Source organism: Mirounga leonina, unplaced genomic scaffold (genome assembly GCF_011800145.1).
Source record: "Mirounga leonina isolate KUSES-001 unplaced genomic scaffold, KU_Mleo_1.0 Mir_151, whole genome shotgun sequence".
NCBI lineage: Eukaryota > Metazoa > Chordata > Mammalia > Carnivora > Phocidae > Mirounga > Mirounga leonina.
The window spans coordinates 33,487,346-33,507,444 of NW_023270377.1; the positions used below are offsets into that span (position 1 = coordinate 33,487,346).

At 43.0% G+C, this 20,099-nt stretch overlaps 1 protein-coding gene across 7 annotated transcripts in view; it reads right to left on the minus strand.

Annotated features, from left to right (window-relative positions):
- CFLAR (CASP8 and FADD like apoptosis regulator) overlaps positions 1 to 19,002 on the minus strand; it is a 57,396-nt gene extending 38,394 nt beyond the window's left edge. For 2 of the 7 annotated variants that reach the window (XM_035007396.1, XM_035007393.1), the window contains exons 1-2: positions 17,569 to 18,162; positions 2,005 to 2,510 (exon numbers count right to left, since the gene is read on the minus strand). In XM_035007396.1, coding sequence (XP_034863287.1) covers positions 2,005 to 2,285 — 281 coding nt within the window. In that variant the 5' untranslated portion in view covers positions 2,286 to 2,510; positions 17,569 to 18,162. Of the gene's footprint in view, positions 1 to 2,004; positions 2,511 to 16,116; positions 16,889 to 17,568; positions 18,164 to 18,362; positions 18,567 to 18,682 lie in introns of those variants that run through there. The other 5 variants (XM_035007395.1, XM_035007399.1, XM_035007400.1 and 2 more) reach the window with 5 other exon arrangements.
- Between the last annotated feature and the right edge of the window lie 1,097 nt (positions 19,003 to 20,099).

Consider the following 20,099-nt stretch of genomic DNA (forward strand, 5'->3'; position numbering starts at 1 on the left):
GTGCCAATAATTGGTTAAAAGGCTAGTTCAGGCCCCCATCTGATATACACCCCCATAAAACAGAAAGCCTAGGCCTCCTCACGAAGATATCTTAACAAAACTCAAAAAGGAAATTCATCCTTCCCCTACTTTCAATAGGAAACAGTACCTTTCTTTCCAACTAACTGCTCTAAAAACAACTCAGAGAATGAAAACTTCCCTAAAGAATCCCCTATTTCCCCAGATGTTATGATGATATAAGTGAAGAACATATATGACTAAGATGGAAGACAGAAATAGAATTCGAAGTGATCTTGTCTTCTCTGTTTTACAAGCTCCCAGGGGATGCTGACACTGCAGACCCAGGGATGATACTTTGAGTCACAAGCTTCTAAAGCAAAGTTATACCTGGGATGTCCTGGCCCACTCTCGAACTCAAAGGGTGAAAGGCATCTAGAGCCTGGGGACTGGGGAATGTGACCACAGATGTCTTTGTCTAGAAAGCTCTTCCTGATTCAGTCACCTCTGCTCCAGCGGGAGCCACCATCACGCTTTATCTGGGCTCCCAGGACACCTGTGGTTGGCATTATTGCCTGGACATTGTCATTACTGCTTAGAAGGCTGTTTTCCCAATTAGGCTCTCAAATTCTTGAGGACAGAAGATGCTTCGTTCATTTTGCTCTAGCACTTACCAAACACCTGGTATATGTTGACCCAAAAGAAAGGCCACTGAACAGATGCATCGATGAATCTAGCATAGCATCCCACTACCCAGCCTCTCTGCCCAGAGGCCCTGAGGAACTGTCTACACTCACCATAGCAAGGAGACAGGAAATGGAGAGTGCCCTAACCTATTCACTGAAACCCACTGCCTCTGAACATTTAAGAACATTACTGACATTACATGCTAGCTGAGGAGGTGGAAGATGATCGAGAATAACTACGATAATAATGAACCCCTGCATTTGTAGATGGCTTCACAGTTTTAAAAGTACTCCACATACTAAATTATTACAATTACACCAACAAACTTGTGAAATCAGGTTTCACCATTTTTAGCTTTACAAGTAGGAAAAGGAAGTCCCGGGCAATATTAGTGGCTGGCTCAGCCTTTGTGGCCTGTAACTGGTAGTTCTGGGACTTGAAACAGGCCTCTAGACCTCAAGTTTCACTTTCCAAGGCCTATGCTCCTTTCAACTCTCCTTAAAATAGTTCTTGATAATACACATCTTCAAATTATGCATCATTGATATAACTTAAGGCTGGTGGTCTGGAGAAAAAGGAACCATTAATTTAAGGTTACAAGGTATCTTCCTTTCTCCAGAAATGCAGCCTTTCTTGGGGCTGCTGTGCTCCCCTGAACCTCCAAGAGAGTAGTATGTAAGCAGGAGGAAGGAAAAACTCAAAGACGGTCTGAACTAAAGGGGACTCCAGGGACCATTCCTCTCTGAACTGAAGGGGGCCTACAGCTGGTTAATCGATGGGATGTTCGTTCTGCACCCCTGGCCCATCGAGCCTCTGGGGGCAAGGACCTCACTGGAACTCACAGAAAGGGAGCCCACCTCACTAACCTCCTCAGCAGGGGAAAGACCAAAGGGGACTCAGGAGGGATCACAGAGCTCTACAAAGGTCAGGAAGACCACCGTCAGACTTGTTATTTCCTTTCTCAGAATCTGTCAGTCTGACATCACAGAAAATAAGCCAGGAAAGACCACCGCAGATCTCACAGTCAGAGGATGGCAAGAATTACTAGCTCTTAGTCATTCTTATCTAGATCATTCTATCCATCATGCTACCCAGCCCTTCCACTTTCTTTATGATCTTCCATCCAATTACTTAAACAAACATGTTCTAAGAATTCAAAGACTTCAAAGGAATGAAGTAACATCATAAGGCAGTTGAATCTATGGGTAAAGAAGGTAACATCACTGCTTTTTCTTACTGTCCTCATTTCTGTTGTTCATAAGCCTAGACCACCTCCCTCCCTCCCACCAGGTCCAGCCTTGGGAATTGCTGATGAATTACCTATAGTCCGAAATAAGGCGAGGGTGCCTGAGCAAGTGGGCCTCCACTGCCTTTCTGTCCATCTTGAAGATCCGCTTGAGCAAGTCAAACCGCCTCACTCTGTAGAGCAGCTCGGCCAAGCCCATGGCAGACAGCATTCCTCTCTCACTTAAAATATCCAGAAGGTCCCTGACATTAAGCGGAGCAACATCTGCAGCCACATCCCGGCACAAAAAAAGAAGCATTTTCTTCTCGTCTTCATCAAGTGCCTCTTCAACCTGATGAATGACCTCAGTAGACATCCTGCACAGTGTCCTTCCAAAACACTGCAGTAATAAAACTCCACTCTAGTCAATAAAAGGCCATGAGGCTGCTGTCTTGATTTATGATGGTTTTCTTCATTTCTTTCAAAGTCCTTTCCAACGGAGTTCTGTGGTTAAAAGGGAATTTTTTAAATCCTCTTATCAAAGTAACTTATGTCTCACATTCAAGGTAGAGGCTCTTCCTTGCTTGCTGGTCTCTCTAACCTAGAAGATTAAATTTACATTGTTAAGGCTATAGAAGGTAGACAAAGCAACTGATCGAAAAACCAAGACAGACAAAGAAGATAACCTACATTTTAAAGGAAGTGAAACAAGAAACAAATCATCTCCCAAAAATCCCGCAGGCTTTCTTAGAATTTATGAGACTGTCAAATATGGTAAGAAGAAAATCACAAGGAGAGAGTTAATAAATAAATGGCATATAAGCTTGGTGGGAGGAAGAAGAAAAAGCCCAATGGCTAAGCAGCTAAATGGACCAGAAAAACTGGTGTCACAGGGTTAACTCCCACTTGAAGTGACACCAACCAGATAGGTTTGAACAAATACGGGTCTTGACAAGAGACCTTCTGCAGGGTATCAGAACTACTCCACCTCTTTTCTCCCAGTTGTCTCCTACTCTAAAACCCCTCATAAGCAGACATCTCTGCACCCATCCTCCCAGAGTCCCGGGTCCTTTTCACAACTTCATCAGGAATGCTCATTGGACCTGCCCCTTTGCCTTGTCAAGTTTTGATTACGGCTTCAGACCCTAAGCCCGTGGAAGTGCTAGGGGCCCCTTACTCTCAATACACTGCTTCAGGTCAGCAATCATCACAGGAGTTCCTGATGGTATCTGTGGAAGGAAGGAATGAGGACAGAAAATCTAGGGAAAGTTCTTGGTCCCAGGGCTGGACTGGGGTGGGAGCAATGGGAGGGAATGCCATAAATGTATTCTTAATTGCTTCCATTGAAACTCAACCTATTCTTGTTCAAAATTTAAGGTGCAAATGGCAGGTGCTGTCTATTCTATTCTAAAGTTTCATAGCAACAAATAAATAAGTAAGTAAATAAAATTTCATGGCTGTATTTTATGTTAAATAAACTCTTGTGTTCTGAGACAGTACCTTGTCTATTTCTATTAGAGAACATGTAAGGTTAAAAGTAAATCTTAGCAAAAAAATAATTGGAAACAGAACCCCACTGTAAGTCGCTGTTACTATGTATTTGTGTACAAGTGTATTTATATATTTATTGAGCTATATTTAAGAAAGGAACACTGAAGCTATTTTATTTATTTATGTACAATTCCAGCCCACAATGGGTTTGAGGCATCTTAAATAGCAACACTAAATACAAGAAAATTTTCATATGAGACGAGGGGGAAAAATTAGTTTAAAAAACCATTAAGTTAGAAAGTCGAAATGGGGTGGAAGGATAGAGAAGACAAAGCAAATATGCAGGCCAAAAGGCCTAAACAGATTTTAGCAGACTGTGACTTTGTCCCTGAGTTTCCTGGCAGTCAAAGCAAAAAGGGGTATAAGGGACATTAAATAGTTTTTGCTGTCAAAGACAAAAAGACAAAATAGATTCTTAGAGTAAGCACAATTTCCTAGAGATCCAGAGTTCCCCATCAATGAAAATATTAATAAGCATTTTAGGGTCTGAAAGTAACAAAATCAAATTTATTTTAAATTTTATTTCATTTTTCAAAAATTTTAAATATTTTATTTTAAAGTAGATCATTAATTTATATCTTTCACACTGGCCTTCCCACAATCGGGCTAAATGGTGAGTTCTTAATAAAAATAGACATTTTACCTTATGTATACTTGCTAATCAGTATTGGTGTGTCTATGCCAATCCCATGCCCATTCATCCAAACCTCACTTAAATACAGCCATTATGAATAACTGGAGAAATGGAATTTACTAAACGACTGCTCAATGAAAGTAGAAAAACTGGCACTCAGACTTTTTTTTTTTTAATCTGAAAGCTTAATAACAATTTTACACATTCCAGAGACCCTAAATTTATACTTTATTCACAGGCTAACAATACTTTAACCTAAGCACTAGTTTCCATGGAAGGAAGTCAAGTAATTATTCTATTGACTAAAAGTCACAATTTTGTTAGTAGTTGTTATAAATCAACCTATAAAATATTCATACCCACTAGAAGGTATAAAATAAGTAAAAGAAGAATAAATGAGATGTTATCCAAACTCACAAGACTTATCTGAAAAAGAACCAATGAGAAATCAAATGTTCAATTCCCTATTTTTATTTATTTTTTTTAATATTATTTATTTATTTGAGAGAGAGAGCATGTGCACAAGCAGGGGGGAGTGGCAGAGGGAGAGGAAGAAGCAGACTCCCTGCCGAGCAGGGAGCCCACCTCACCGCAGTGGGGCTCCATCCCAGGACCCTGGGATCATGACCTGAGCAGAAGGCAGATGCTTAACCAACTGAGCCACCCAGGCACCCCTAAAATTCCCTATTTTTAAAAACAGTAGCCAACCTTTCTGATTTGTAGTCATCAATGATATAACAACGCCATCAAGAAGTTAACAACATTAGATAATCATTTTTTTAAATATTATCTGCTAAAAAAAAAAAAAAATCATCTGCTCAGTTCATTCCCTCCAACCATCATACCAGGACTTTCTGCCAGTCACGCACACTCAGCAAGAGAACTGGCATGCTGTCTTCCCTCTGTCCTAATGGAGGTATAGTTTGGCAGCAAAATCCAAATTACTCAGTGGTAGCATCTGTCATATTCAGAAAAAATTATCAAAAGGAAAACTACAGATCCCGTGCTGAGTCAGTCCAACCTGCAGCAAAATACCAGTATACATGTTAGGGTGCTGTTGAGGCAGTTAATTGTAGCTAAAGGTGACAGGCACTTGAGAAAGGGAAGCATGAAAGGGAGAAGTAGAGTTAGGGTCCAAGTAATCACTACTTTGTTGGGGTTTCTTTTTTTTTTTTTCTTTTAAAGATTTTATTTATTTATTCATGAGAGACAGAGAGAGAGAGAGAGAGAAGCAGAGGGAGAAGCAGGCTCCCAAGGAGCAGGGAGCCCAATGCGGGACTCGATCCCAGGACCCTGGGATCATGACCTGAGCCGAAGGCAGACGCTTAACTGTCTGAGCCACCCAGGCGCCCCTTGTTAGGGTTTCTTTTAATCCCAAATCAAGACATTAACATAAAAATCACTCTCAAGCTAGGGAAGCCTATAAGACCTTCAGAGGCAAACCCAAAACCACCCCTATAAGGCTACCTTCACAACCCAGGGCATAGAAGACATCCATTCTGCTGGAGGCAAGTTCATGCTTAAAAACTGCCACGCACAAAAATAAAAATCACCATGACAGTAGACAACACAAATAAAATTCACATCTGAGGAACCTACATCTGAAAGAATTTAAATAAATATGAAAACTTTCAAGAAAATAAGGAAAATTTTTGCAATAGACCAAATCAATACTTCTGAATCAGTGACAGTTTTACCCCTCAGGGGACATTTGATAATGTCTTGAAACATTTTTGGTCATCAGGCCAGGGATGCTGCTAAACATCCCTCAACGTACATCCTCCACAACAAAGAATTACCAACTGCAGACACCAATAGTACCAAGATTAAGAAACCCTGCACTAGATAATCTGAACAAACTGGATATAAGAGACACTCACATGAATTTATAAATTTAATAGCAGTCCAATCAAAAATTAAAAAATAATTTGCCATGGACTGTGGCAAGCTGGTTTTAAACCTATGTGAAGGAGGAGAAGGTCCAAGAAGAGCCAATACAAGTTTTAAGAACAACCAGTTGCAGGAAGTTGCCTTACCAGATATCAAGATTTTATACAAATGTAATATGGCACCAGGGTATATAATAAAGCAACCAATAACCAGGTGAGAACTCAGAAATCAATCCACACACAGATGACTGAGGGGTCCTGCCAATCAATAGAGAAAGGACCAGAAATGGTGCTGGGACAACTGGTTATTCAATACATATAGGCAGGAAATTGGGATCCTTTCCTCACATCATTTATAAGTCAATTCCACTTGTACTAAAGTCCTGGATATAAAAGTCTAAATGAAAATCTATAACCTCCAATTACAAAAAGATTTTGTAAGACATAAAAAGCAGGCATCCTTTTAAAAATGAAAGAGAGTAAGCACAGACAGAGAAGACAAATGCATCATATTTACTTAATAAAGAATTTGTATCCAGAACATAGACAGCACTTCTGCAGGGTCGCCTGGCTGGCTCCGTCAATAGAGCATGTGGCTCTTGATCCAGGGTTGTGGGTTTAAGCCCCACATTGGGTGTAGAGATTACTTAAAAATAAAATCTTTAAAAAAAAGAAAAGAAAGAAAGAAAGCATTTCTGCAAATCAATAAGACAAGCAACTCAAAGGAAAAATAGGCAACAGGTACTTCCCAGAAGAAAAAACCCAAATAGCTACTAACGATATGAAAAGATGTTTGAGCCATAAGAGTAGTCAGAGAAATGCAAATTTAAAGTACAATGAGGTATTATTTCACATCAGTTAAATGCTTTACCAAATGTCAGAGAAATATAGAATCTCCAATGTTACTGGAGGAATCATAAAGTAGTATGACTACTTTGAAGAACAATTTGGCATTATCTGATAAAGATTAAAACATACATTATGACATGAAGATTTCATTCCTATGTAAATATCCCTTAAAAACTCTCAGACAGGTATACCAAGGCATATACACAATGTTTCTAGCAGCAATAGATGTTATAGCAAAAAAAAAAAAAAAAAGGAAACCATCAACCATCTAAAAGGCTATCAAGAAGAGACTGAATAAAATATTATAATCCTTTAATGAAACACTGTACAGCCCTGAAAATGACTGAACTAGAACTACATGAATCTCACAAACAAAACACAAAACAACAAATATTTTTGCTGAAGCAGAAAGCAAGTTGCTAAAGCATACATACCATACAATTAATTTACATTAAAATCCTAAATGTTAAAAATAATAACCATATATTGTTTAGCAATGTGTGTGTGTAGTAAAAATATGAAAAAACACACAGTAATAATAAATACTGAATTCAGAAAAGTGGTTTCCATTACAGCATGAACAGAATGTGACTAGATAAAAATGCACAGGGGAAATGACTGAACTTGTAACATTTTACTTTATAGGCCGAGAAATAGGTATACAGATGTCAAAATAAATGTACATTATACCACATTCTCTGACCTCAGTACAATAAAATTAAAAAACAATAATAAACCAAAGGGGAACCCTGTAGGTTTTCTTTTTTTTTTAAAGATTTTATTTATTTGAGAGAGAGAAAGAGAACATAAGTGGGGAGGGGCAGAGGGAGATGAAGAAGCAGATTTCCCGCTGAGCAGGAAGCCGGACAGGGGGCTTGATCCTGGGACTCCAGGATCATGACCTGAGCCGAAGGCAGTCGCTTAACTGACTGAGCTGCCTTGTCATGATCCCAGGGTCCTAGGATGGAGCCCCGAAATGGGCTCCCTGCTCCGCGGGAAGCCCTGCTTCTCCCTCTCCCACTCCCCCTGCTTGTGTTCCCTCTCTCGCTGTCTCTCTCTCTGTCAAATAAATAAATAAATAAAATCTTTTAAAAAAAAGAAAGAAAGCAAGCCTAGAGGCATTCCAAAGTTATCCTCCAAAAGAACACGTCAGATTTTATTTAACATGGTTCAAAAGATGGGGTAGAGGGGGTTAGGAGGGGGTAGCAAGTACAATGAGTTCTTTAGAAGTTCTGAGAAAGGACGGTCCTTGGCACTTCCCAGCTCCCCCTCGCTGAGTTGTCTAGCTCTACACTCCACTCTCCTCCTCAGAAGTCACTTGCTTCTCCTCCCTCTGCTGAAGGACAAAGGGGTAATCCAAGCCCAACTCTTGTTCTTTCTTGCTCTCAAATACCCACTCCTCCTGACTGATCGATATTCTGCCAGTTTTGTTTCACTCTACTGTTTTAAGCAGTTCACCTTCCCTCGCCAGACAAAACTGGCATCTGGGTATGTTTTCTAAAATTTGTACGAAATCCCCCTTTTCTTTCCTCCCCCACTGGCAAATTCTAGCTTAATAATTGTCTCCCCTTTCTTTTCCACACCCACACAAACTCTCCACAGTGCTTCAAACTTCACGAGCAAAGCAACTAAACCTAAGACCAGCTCTAGTTTCATTTCTCAAGTAGAAGTCATGGAACGGTTGCTAGTTAACACCAAACAAAGCCGATGTCATCAGCGTTAGTATCCACAACACTAATAGAAGGAGCGGTGCCAGGTTCTAGAGACAGAAAGCACTCCCGGTATTTTCAGTAGAAATACATTTAATATGGATGCTTGCAAAACTGTTGCAAGGGTTGGATGAAAGGGTTCTTGCCTGGGCTTCTGAGAAAAGCTCCTATAGAACCCCGAAAGATCTTGTCTAAGCCAGGCCAGTGGGGAATCAGGAGGCTATCCCTGGGAGTGCTGGGCTCACCTGCATGGAAGTGACCCAGAGATCAGAAAGCAGTCGACCATCCCACCTGCTTCCAACATCTCCAAAGCTGGTGACTGGACACCATAACGCTGCTGCCCAAATCCCTACCTCACCACCATCATGCTTGCCAACAGAGGAACTAAGAAAAGCAGCCAGCTATTGGCCTCTACCTCATTTCTGTTTACCAATCTTACCTGAATGCACCTAGCTGGCAGAACTTAGTTCACATCCCGGCTGTAAAGGAGTCTAGGAAATGCAGTTTGTAACTTTCCATCGTCTAGACAGAGATGAGAATGGGTCCTGAGCACCAGCTGACCTTAGTCACCACAGAAGGATATTCCTTCTGTGCAATTCCTGTGGAAGGACCCCAGTGCCCGACTCATAGTAGGCATTTCATCAGTATCTGTTGAATGAATCAATGAATAGATGGAGTTTCACAAGTTGCTACCCAGTAATGACTCACTTCCTTTTCTCCCCAGACTAGACCTTGACACATGGGAACTCACTCTGACCAGTACCTGCATTTATCTGCCCTTTGCCTCCTGACCACCAGCTCTGCAATACTTCTGGTATAGGACTGGTCCCGGCTTGCCAGGACTTTCCAGTCTTAGCACCAAAAAGCCTGTGTTCTCAGGACACTCCTCAGTCCCAGGAGTCTCAGGATGGTCGGCCACCCCAGCATCCCATCTTCAGATGGTGAGCCTCCTCCACTCATACATTTAGAGTAGCAAGTCATGCTGAGGAGAGGGGGAAAAGATCACACCAAATGCTTGTGGCTTTCAAGCTGAGCTGGCCCCTTATTGCTGCTCAGCAATTGCTTTTACAGGACCTTGGTCAGCTCCTTTCCCACCTCTGCCAGAACTCCAGCCTTCATGGCTTTCTTGTACCTTACCACCACCCACTGGTGCCATTTCTCAAAGGTCGAACTTGCCATTTATCAGGAGTAAATTCCCACAATCTTCCACCTTCCCACCACTCCCCGTGTGCCCTCCTGTCTCCATGAGCCCCTACAACTACTCTTTCGTCAACCTCTCTCTACCTCTAGCTTGTAAATACGTTCAAGTCTCTCCTCTCTTAAAAAAAAATAAATAAATAAAACAAAAAATCCCTTAAGCCTGAGATCCTGAAGCCAACCACCCTTTCGCTTTATTTCCCTTCACGTAAAGCAGGAACCTCATGAAGGAAGAGTCTGCACTCAGTGCCTCAATTCCTACAACTTCAATTCTCTCCTCAATTAGCTCCTACCTGAATCCTCCCTCTCACCGTATCCTTTACAAAATGACACTCAGTATGGAGCCATACTGGAACTGAGGCCAAAGAAAAATCCGTAAACTGATGCTGTGTCTATTTTAAATTTTGACAGTTTGCTCACTGTGAATTTTTTGCATGAATGTCAATTTTTTTCAAAATATTGCACTAAAAATTTCTCGATTATTGAATTGAGCACCCCCTTAAATGTTGTGCCTGAGTGAGTGCCTCACTCTGCACACCCTAGTGTCCCAGTCCTGCCAACAGTGCTCTTGTAGGGGACTTGGTGACCTAGTGGCCACATCCAAGTTCACTTGGAAGTTCTCTTTTACCTGGGCACCCTATCCCATCTGATGCTGCTGATTAATCCCTACTGGAAACTGCTTTGGCTCACCTCACACCACTATATTCTACACAGTCCCTCCCTAACCTTCTGTGACTCCTCAGCACCCTCTTTCTGCACCTGTTCCTTAAATGAGGGTGTACCCTAGTATCTATCTCTCACACAGGACTTTTCTCCTGGTCTTTCTGTTTTTCCTGCCTCTGGTCTCAACCCCTCCAAATCAATCCTCTATCAGAATGAACTTTCTGAAGTCCATGCTTGAACTAAGTCATTTTCCTAATTCAAACCTTCCAATGATTCCTCGTCTCCCATTGCAGGTTCCAATTTTCTTTGCATTCAAGGCCTCTTGTGGTCCAGCACCTGCCCTCATCTTTCATTAACACATACTTTGCACATGTGGCTTCAGCCTAACCTCAACACAGAGTTCTTTCCCACGCCTCTATGCCTTTGCCTGGACTACCCTCTTCCACTTACCTGTCCAGCAAAACCCTTCTCAGCTTTTAGGGCCAGCTGAAGCATCTCCCACTGTGTAAAGCTTTCCTGGGAAGAGTCCACACAGACTTGGCCAGTAACTTCTTTGTATCATTACAGTATGATGGACATACCTCCCTGGTACCCAGCATTGGCCCCAACAGGTGACAGTAAAATGTGGTTAACTTAAGTCAGGTTTCTCAATCTTTCTCACCAGAATGTCACTTTGCCTCCAAACCATCTGGTATCTGAAGCACACGACATTCTTTGTAATCAATAACACAGCCACCAACATGACTAATTCCCATCATACCTTAACCTCTCCAAAGACATACTGAATCCTCCATTCTTTGTACTGCTTCTCTACCTGAAGCAAAGTCACAGTGTGGCAGGAAAACAAGCATGGCCACAGTATGAAAGCAAATGTTACTTCTCAGGACACCACCAAACTGGGGGGTGATGGAGGAGAGCCAGCTTCACCATCTGCAGGAAGCAGCCTCTAAAGCTGGAACTTTCAGGTGTCTGGAAATCCCCACTGAAACAGAAACATCAGGTCCCTCAGAGAGTCGCCCAGAAGACTGAAAGTATCAAGGAGAAGGGGTTACATGATCCTGGGCAAAAGAGGATGTGGCTATCTCGCTGGAGTTCGGTGAAGTCATCCCAAACCTAAGAGAAGCCACCTTCACCTTCCATGCGTGTACAGAATTGGTGGAGGTGGGCTGTGTGGGTAACAATTCAAACAGCTAATATAATAAACCCATCTTTCCTCTTCCACCTGAGGCATTTTAAACCTAAGAGAGTGCATGAAATGCCATTTTGCACAACACTCCCCCCACACACAGATATTTAAAATGAGGTTTATAAATAATCGATCTATAAATAATAGATCATCATGTGGTTCCTGATTTCTGGAATGCTGCAGATATATACTCAAACATGGTCTAGAGGACCATGTACCAAGGCTGAGCCATAAACTTTCCAATTTGAGATGTTACTGACCATTATTATGCATCGGGAGCTAAAAATATACATTAAAACATTATTTGGCTTCACAAGCCATGCATTTCAATTATAGCAAATTGCCCACAAGCAATAGATAATCTCAATTATAAAATGACATAGAATTGGAAGATATTTTTATAAAGTTCTTTAATGGGGCTCAGTCCCGTGACTCTCAGGGAAGCCCCCACAGATTGCAACATAACATCACCTCCAATCGCCTCCCTGGTTCATAACACTTGCATAGAGGTGGCAGAAAATGAGGGAATGAAAGAACCACAGAATGAGAAATCATCTAGACGGAGAGTAGAGTATGAATCTTCTAATTAGATACAAAAACATAAGCAGAATCACCAGGGTCAATAAAAGTAAATCCATTCAATGCAATGGCTCACTCCATCTTTTTATTTTATTTTATTTTATTTTATTTTATTTATTCATGACAGACAGAGAGAGAGGGAGAGGTAGAGGCAGAGGGAGAAGCAGGCCCCCCAAGGAGCAGGGAGCCCGATACAGGACTCGATCCCAGAACCCGAGGATCACGACCCGAGCGAAAGGCAGACGCTTAACTGACTGAAACACCCAGGCACTCCATCTTTTTTTTTTTTAAGACTTTATTTATTTGAGAAAGAGAGTGAGAGAGCACAAGCAGGAGAAGAGGTATAGAGAGAGGAAGAAACAGACTCCCTGCTGAGCAAGGAGCCTGACACAGGGCTGGAGCCCAGGACCCTGGGATCCTGACCTGAGCCAAAGGCAGACACTTAACCAACTGAGCCACCCAGGTGCCCCATGGCCCATTCCATCTTAACCAAAGTTAAATTTCTATGAGGGCAAACTTCTCCTACGTAGCCCAAGTACCTAAGAGTATTGCCCCAAGAAGACCCAACTTGTAATTTAACTCGTGACAAATAGATAACTCAATGTTCTCTGGACAGGGCTTTTCTGTCCCAACCTCTTTTCTCAAGCATTTGCCTCCCTTTGGAAAGCCCCTTCCCTCTTCCCAGTCTCTGCCTATTGAAATTCTATCCCATCTTTCAAGGCTTCTCTTCCATAAGCTTATCTTGATCCCTAAGTCAGGTCATTTCCTGCTGCTTTGTAGCACTGTTTTTACTCTCTTCTGACATTTATCTTATTCTGGTTGGGTATCTATCATATGTGGTAAGGTCCTTGAGGACAGGTAGGTTCTCGTTCATCTTCATTAGGCTATGCTGAGCCGTGGCCAGGCTTACCAAGTTCACCCTCCCAAGAACTGACTGGCCATCATTACACAGCTCCAGCAGGCCCACACACGTGGGATGCCTAGTCATCCTTTCGTAACCTACAATGAAGCAAGATGGAGCTGGTGTTGACATAGGTATCATACTTGAAACCCGGCTGTTAGATCCAGGAAAAAAATTGTGAAAGGAAGGTTTTGCAAATATAAGGGATAACAATGCTGTTGTTTAAGAGTGGCTTACTGTGTGATTGTAAGAGGCTTGGTGAGCCTGATACAGGACTCCTATAAAGGGCTTCCTAGGAGCCGACAGGACCTCATCTTCAACAGGCAGAATACAATGTCTCTAGCCAACCTCGGTGGATCCCCTGGCCTTTTAACAAAAGGTCTGTCTCACTGTACCTGTAGCTAAAATTTTATCCTTTGCCATTACCATAATTTTTAAAACTCTCAGATTTATGTGTCAAGATTTTCATTTTTACCAAACCTCTAGGCCAGTCCTCTGCATGTGGTATAATTCTCTCAGGATGGCCTCAAAAGTGCCTAAATTTGGGGCACCTGGGTGGCTCAGTCGTTAGGCATCTGCCTTCAGCTCAGGTCACTATCTCAGTGTCCTGGGATCGAGCCCCGCCTCGGGCTCCCTGCTCGGCGGGAAGCCTGCTTCTCCCTCTCCCACTCCCCCTGCTTGTGTTCCCTCTCTCGCTGTGTCTCTGTCAAATAAATAAATAAAATCCTTAAAAAAAAAAAGTGCCTAAATTTAAAGAATTATCTCCTCAAATAGGACATCATCAAAATTACTAATACCTTGTATGAGATGGTGTAAGTTTAAGACACAACTAATTGTCCATGAACAATCACTATATTCACTCACGTGACTGAAAAACAGCCATAGGGCAGTGTGAAGCATTTACTGCATTCATCAATTGCTGAGGCTTCAATTTCCTCAACAACAAAAAGCAACAGGCAAAGCTGAGTTTGAGCAAGACTCCAAATTTTAATGCTTCAGCAAAGCCTTAGGTCAGAGACCAGATCTTAGTTCCAAGCAGTGCAAAGGAGGGCTGTGACCTAGCCTGTTCTTTGTAGGTCATCTTTATCACCATACAACCGCAATCAGGAAAATACACAATCCTTCTCCTCAGGGATTTCATCAAAGGAATTAGATAGGGCTCAAGAAACAACCCTATCTGTCCAATTATGCCACACTAAAATAAATTACTTTGCAGACATTTCTCTGCACTGAAGCCCATCTATACAAGACTAGCTTGAAGTAAAAATTCAACCTAGCAAGTATATTTGTTCAGTTCATACAATGGATTCTCCAAGGTTGGCCCGTCAGGAGATAGTCCTGTTCAAAATCAGAAGTTGTGCATAATAATGGAGATATAAAGCCCTTGCGATTCTTCTATATAGCATTCTTTTTCCTAATTATAAAAAGCACTACTTGCATGCTATAGGTAAATCTGGAAAATGGAGAAAAGTAAAGAAGAAAATAAAAATTCCCCATTTGCCTCAGCCTCATCACTATCTCTGGTACCTATTTAACTGTTCTGATCTCCTTCCTGCTCCCTCTTTCTAGGTTCCTTGACATTCCTGTTGACAATCCAGCTAAAAAAGATAGACTCAGTAAATGCAGGTGCTCAGTAAATGCTGAATGAAGGGATTCACTTATTATTGATTTATTTTACTCAACTCTGAATCAAGCTTTGGTCATTCTTGCAAGGAATTTGGTTCATTCACCAGACAGTATCCAAGCCAGATTTGTCATGCATCTACTCTTTAAAACAAAATCATTGATTTTAAGAACGATACTTTTTGAAAGCTTCAAGTAAAATACAAAACCAAAAACAAACAAAAAAGATACAGTAAGCTAAAGGGAAGATCCAAAAGATTAAAAAAAAAGCTCAAGAATTTGACAAGTAGATAAGGAAGCTTTGGTTCCCACTTGTAAAATCAGATGATAGACTGAAGCCATTAGCCTGAGGAACATTCTAAACCTTGGAGCAAGTAGCTACAAGAGGATTTTTTAATTACACTGAAAAACTTAAGTATATAGATATTAATATAAATAAAATGGGTTAATTTCTCCAATTGAAGAGTTCCCTGCAGAAGACACAAACCATCTTGAATATACAGATGAATGTGGTATCACATGGGTGAAGGTTAGTTCTTTCATAAGCACTGAATTACCAAAGATGACAACCCAATGTATAGAATAAGAGGAAAACAATGAAGAAGCTGTTGGTCTGTTTTGCACAAAAACTTAAATGGCCAAATAAAGACAAAGTGGCTAAAAGCAGAGAAAGAAGCAGTGTTATCTGGAAAGAAAATATTTATATATATTTATATATATATATGTATTCATATGTACATGGGGTCAAAGAAGAAAAGACTTCTCTAAATCCAGAACTGAGGGAGAAAAAACATTGGAGACATATAAACAAGCAAATGAATTAAGTGTAAACTGTGGATACACACATTCTCAAAAAGAGAAAAGTGGTCATTAGGAAAAAAATCTTTCATTAGAAACACTGACGTTGGAGGGGAGTGAAATTCCATCTGAGAAAAGAAGATGTTAATAGAAAAAAAATAAACACCAGTTCTGAAATGCAATTGAAGAAAAAGCATCATACAAAATAAATATTTTAAAAACATTTAAAAGTCTGTATTTGAGTGTATAAAGTGTCTGGAAAAAACATTAAACTTCAACCTTCTGTTATCTTAGGGAATGGACTCCTAAGGGCTCTCTCTATTTACTTTGCATATATTTTAACACAGATAATTATAATACAACTTAACTGAAAAGTTTTTGAAGAAAAGCATTACAATACAGAGTGTTAAGTGCAATTCTATGGTAAGCGTAAAGACAACCACCAAATGTATGAAAGTATAGAGGAAGGGAACATGTGGTGGTAGGTTATGGAGTCTTCTGAGAGTAAGTGACAGGAGCTGAACATAAAGGAGAAATAGGGCATTGCAGTAATGATAGTGTTTCTTACCTCACTGATGGATAGTAAGGAAAGCAAGAATGAGCGTGAGTACACGTTGCCCTCTGTTACCTGTCATTACTTCTCCAGCGTGGCCCAACTGTCTTCCTCCCATTCTTGGCTGTCAGTGGCCCCTGTCTAGGCTGCCTTGAATCTAAGTTACCCGGGTAGGTAACTTTGCTTGGGCTCCCCCAACCACTCTGTGAGCTTCTGCGGGAGGAAGGAACCAAGTTCAGATCCATCTCTATGTCCCCAGCACCCAGAACTCAGCCTGGCCCATAGGAGTTCAATAAATGTTGGCAGGATTACACCGAATCAAAGGAAAGGAGGCAAGTTCAGTCCATAAACACGAGTTTAATTAGCCTTTGGGACCCTACAAGGAAGAAAACCAAACGGAGTCCATTCCTGAGATTTAAAACAGTGACACGCCTGGTGCCTCGGGACTGCTGTAGGTGAGTCCCCAGGAGGCTCCAGAACAGACCAGAGGGGCTAAAAGCGGCTCAATCCATTTGGGGGGGGGGTCAGGAGCAGTGCCCTTACACCCCCGGAGCCCAGGCGACTCCAGCACTGGGGCTCGGGTCGAGAGAGGAGAGACGGACAGGATTCTTAGTCTACTCACGCCCGGGCAGCCCCGGCTCTTCCCGCTAGATCTCGGGCGGGAGCGAGACCCACCCGTGAAGGACTGCAGCTCCGGGAAACCGGCGTGGGGAGTACTCCAGAAAGTGGAGTACACCCATCAACAAGTGGACTCTGCAGATGGCTTCCGGGAACCTCTTGCAGCTAAGCGCCTGTGCGCCTCTTCCAGGCAGCCGACGAGAGACTTAAGGTTCGAGAACCCTCCGCCCCCGCATCTGAAAAAACTCCACAAGGGTACACCCGCGGCTGTCCCGAAACTCTCCCTTGGGTAGGCAACGGGCCACGTGGAGCTCGGGGGAATTACGTGCTGCTCGCGGAGAATGAGTGGGTTTTGTGGCTGCTCCCCACCTACGCGCTGAGGGCGAAGTTGTGACTCCGCGCGCCGCAGAGACCGAACCTATTTCGGGCGCAGCTTCCAGCAGGCCGCCTGCCACCGCTGCAAACTGCCTGAGAATACGCTCCCTCCCGCCCCTCCCCCACCGCGGTCGTGCAAGACGCCCAGGGGGCAAGGCGCACCCCACCGCGGCAGGCCTGCAGGCGGATTCACCTCCGAAAGCGGGCGCGAGCTAGTAAGTAATACAGTGTTAAAGAGCAGTGCAAATGTCAGTTACAAACAGAAGTAGAAAACGTTCAGTCGTTAGAGAAAGCCATTTTAATCAGGACATCCATCCCAGAAGCTGTAAGTAAAATAAATGTTAGCATGAAAGATGAAAACTTCTTTACGGCAAACATTCAAAATTCCCTTCCAAACCCGAGTCTTTAGTTTTCTTTGTAATTTTGGTGTTAAGCGAAATTTTCTCCCACTGAAACTTTTTTGTAAGATCATTTAGGGGAACCACTAGAGGAAAAATACCAAAAATTCTGTTCCTCTTATCTGAACTCTCTTACCTAAAGTAGGTCAAGCCCATCAGAGCCCCGTCTTAGTTTTAGATTATCCGGGTTTGTCCGTGTCCAAAATGCTTAACATATTTTATTCTCTATCGGGACTAAAATCTCATTGCGTAAATTAAATGTCAATGTCAACAAATGAAAATAATTCGAGAGGGCTTTAGTCCTTCCTAACCCACGCCCTACTCATTTCCTGTTCCCTAGAACCAAAACTATGCCTCCCTGGTCTTTGTTCTATTGCATTCCACTGTTAATGTTTAAAAAGAACATGTCCTTCTGTCCAAATCCGGACACCGTCAAGCAGGAACATCTTGAAATCAACTTAACATTTCCCAGTTTTTGTTTGTTTGTTTGTTTGTTGATGAGGGGAAAGGCGGGGAGCGGGGAACAAGTCTATGTTAAGGCTTTACAAAAATCTTACTAGTCATTCCAAACTTTGGCAAGGAAGTTTCCTTGCAGTTTGCCAAAATATATAGTACACCGCTGTGCAAAACAACCCTGACCTATTTCACCCGGCTATTGCAATAAAGTGAAAATTCCTGCCAGGCTGGCTACTACCGCGGAGACACGTAATCATGCCGGAAAAGTCTTCTTTCTCATCAACTTTTCGAAAGGACGCTGCCGAGGCTTTAGAACAGTTTGTCCCGGGAATTGAGCAACTCTCAGGATGACTTTAAGCAACGTTTACTCGTCCTCTGGAGCTTCAGTGTTGGGCAACGGTTATGTGACCCGGTGGGGGGCTGGGGGGAGCTTCCGGACAGCACCCGGGACTCCTGCAGCCTCCCGCGACCCACCTGAGATCCCGGGCTGGGGAGAACCGGCCGACGGAGCCCGTTTGTCTGGAGGTTTGTCCCGCGGCTGCCGCCCCCTCCACGCCCCCTCCGCCTGCGCCGGCCCCTGCCCCACAAACAGCAAATAGGACCCTAGCGGACTGAGTCATCTGCCGGAAGGCCCACTCCTCCCCTAACCCCGTCCCAGGCCAGTTCCGGGAAGAGCTAGTCCGGGAGTAGCTGCGAGGGGCGGGAGAGGCGGCACCGGGGTGGGGGGGAGGGGGGCATAGGATCTGGGATCTGGGGAGGGTGGGGAGTCAGGGGAGCAAGCGCTGGGCACGTACCGTCTTGCTCACCGCGGGGCTCTTCTTAGGCTTCGACCTATCAGGCTTTGCTGACAAGGACGCCTGAAAGAGGAAGAAAAGGAAACTGAAAGTCTAAGCCTGTTAGCGGACGTGGCGCCTTCCAGCCCCAGTCCCGCCTCCATTGGCCTTTCTCACTCAAGACTTCTCTGGGCACTTTACGCTAAGAAAGTTTGATGGCCTACCGGTCACTGTGCTAGGCCCAGAGACGCCGCTGATGAGGGAGCAGAAGGGGACAAAGCAGAAGCTGACATCCCACAACCCCCTCCCCCAGATGGAACAGGTGTGACATTCCTCAGGCACTCCTGGCTGCCCTAAAGCTAAGGAAAGGAAAAACAAATAGTTAACTTATAGAGCTCACAATCCTGCAAGACAGGAGTCTCCCTCGGGTTACAAATGTCTTAGCAATTTACAAGAACAAAGCATTTCTATCAATAACCTAGCTTCAGCAGGAAATGTAGATACAATGAAATGTCCTTATAACCTGCAGCCCATTGACAGATACTTGAAGCGGGCAGAGTGAAATGTTCCTCCAGGAGGCTCCCAACTGTCTTACTGTTAATGCCTTGCTTTCTAGGAGAAACAACCTTAACTTGACAATGGCAAAGTCTCCAGGTATCCTGTGAGTCTTCTTTAACATAAGACAATCTTTCTGAAACCTCCCTTTTCCTTAGTCCCCCAACCCCACAGTAGACAATCAGCTACCTCTCACAAACCCAGGGCAGCTCTCTGTGCCCACGGGTCCTGTCCCCTTGCTTTAATAAACCACCTTTTTGCATCAGAGACGTCTCAAAAATTCTTTCTCCGCCCTTGGCTCCACACTGCACTCCAGTGAACCTCACCTATATTCCAAAACCCCAGCGCTCCCACTCACCGACCCCAATGAGTCCCTTTGAATTAAAACACTCCTGTACCACAGCCAACCAGCTGTTAACACCCTCGACTGTGTAGGGGAGAAAACTGTCACCCCGAAATGTGTCCCTTTGGCATGTGGATTACTTGAGGTGATTATTTTTAAGAAACAAAAGACTCTGGAAGAAACTTTGACCCTCCCTGTAGCTTAGAAGACTGTAGATGGAGGACCTGCTCTGGGAAGAGAGCTGTCTGACCATAGTTTACTACAGTATAATAGGACAGAGAAGGTGTTTTAGACAGAGAAGAATTTAGCAAAGTCTGTTTGTTAAAATTCCTCTCTAAATCCCATTGTTTCTGTATGGCCAGCAAACATTTGTTTACCAAACATTTACTCTTTCATCTTCCTGTGAATTGTCTTCCTTCCCTTTGAAGTCCCAGACCTCTTACCCCTTCTCCTTACCCCTGGATAGCAGATAAGCCTCAATTGCCTGATTGCTTGAAAGGCAAATAAATTTTATATTCTCCTGTTAATCTGTCATATGTT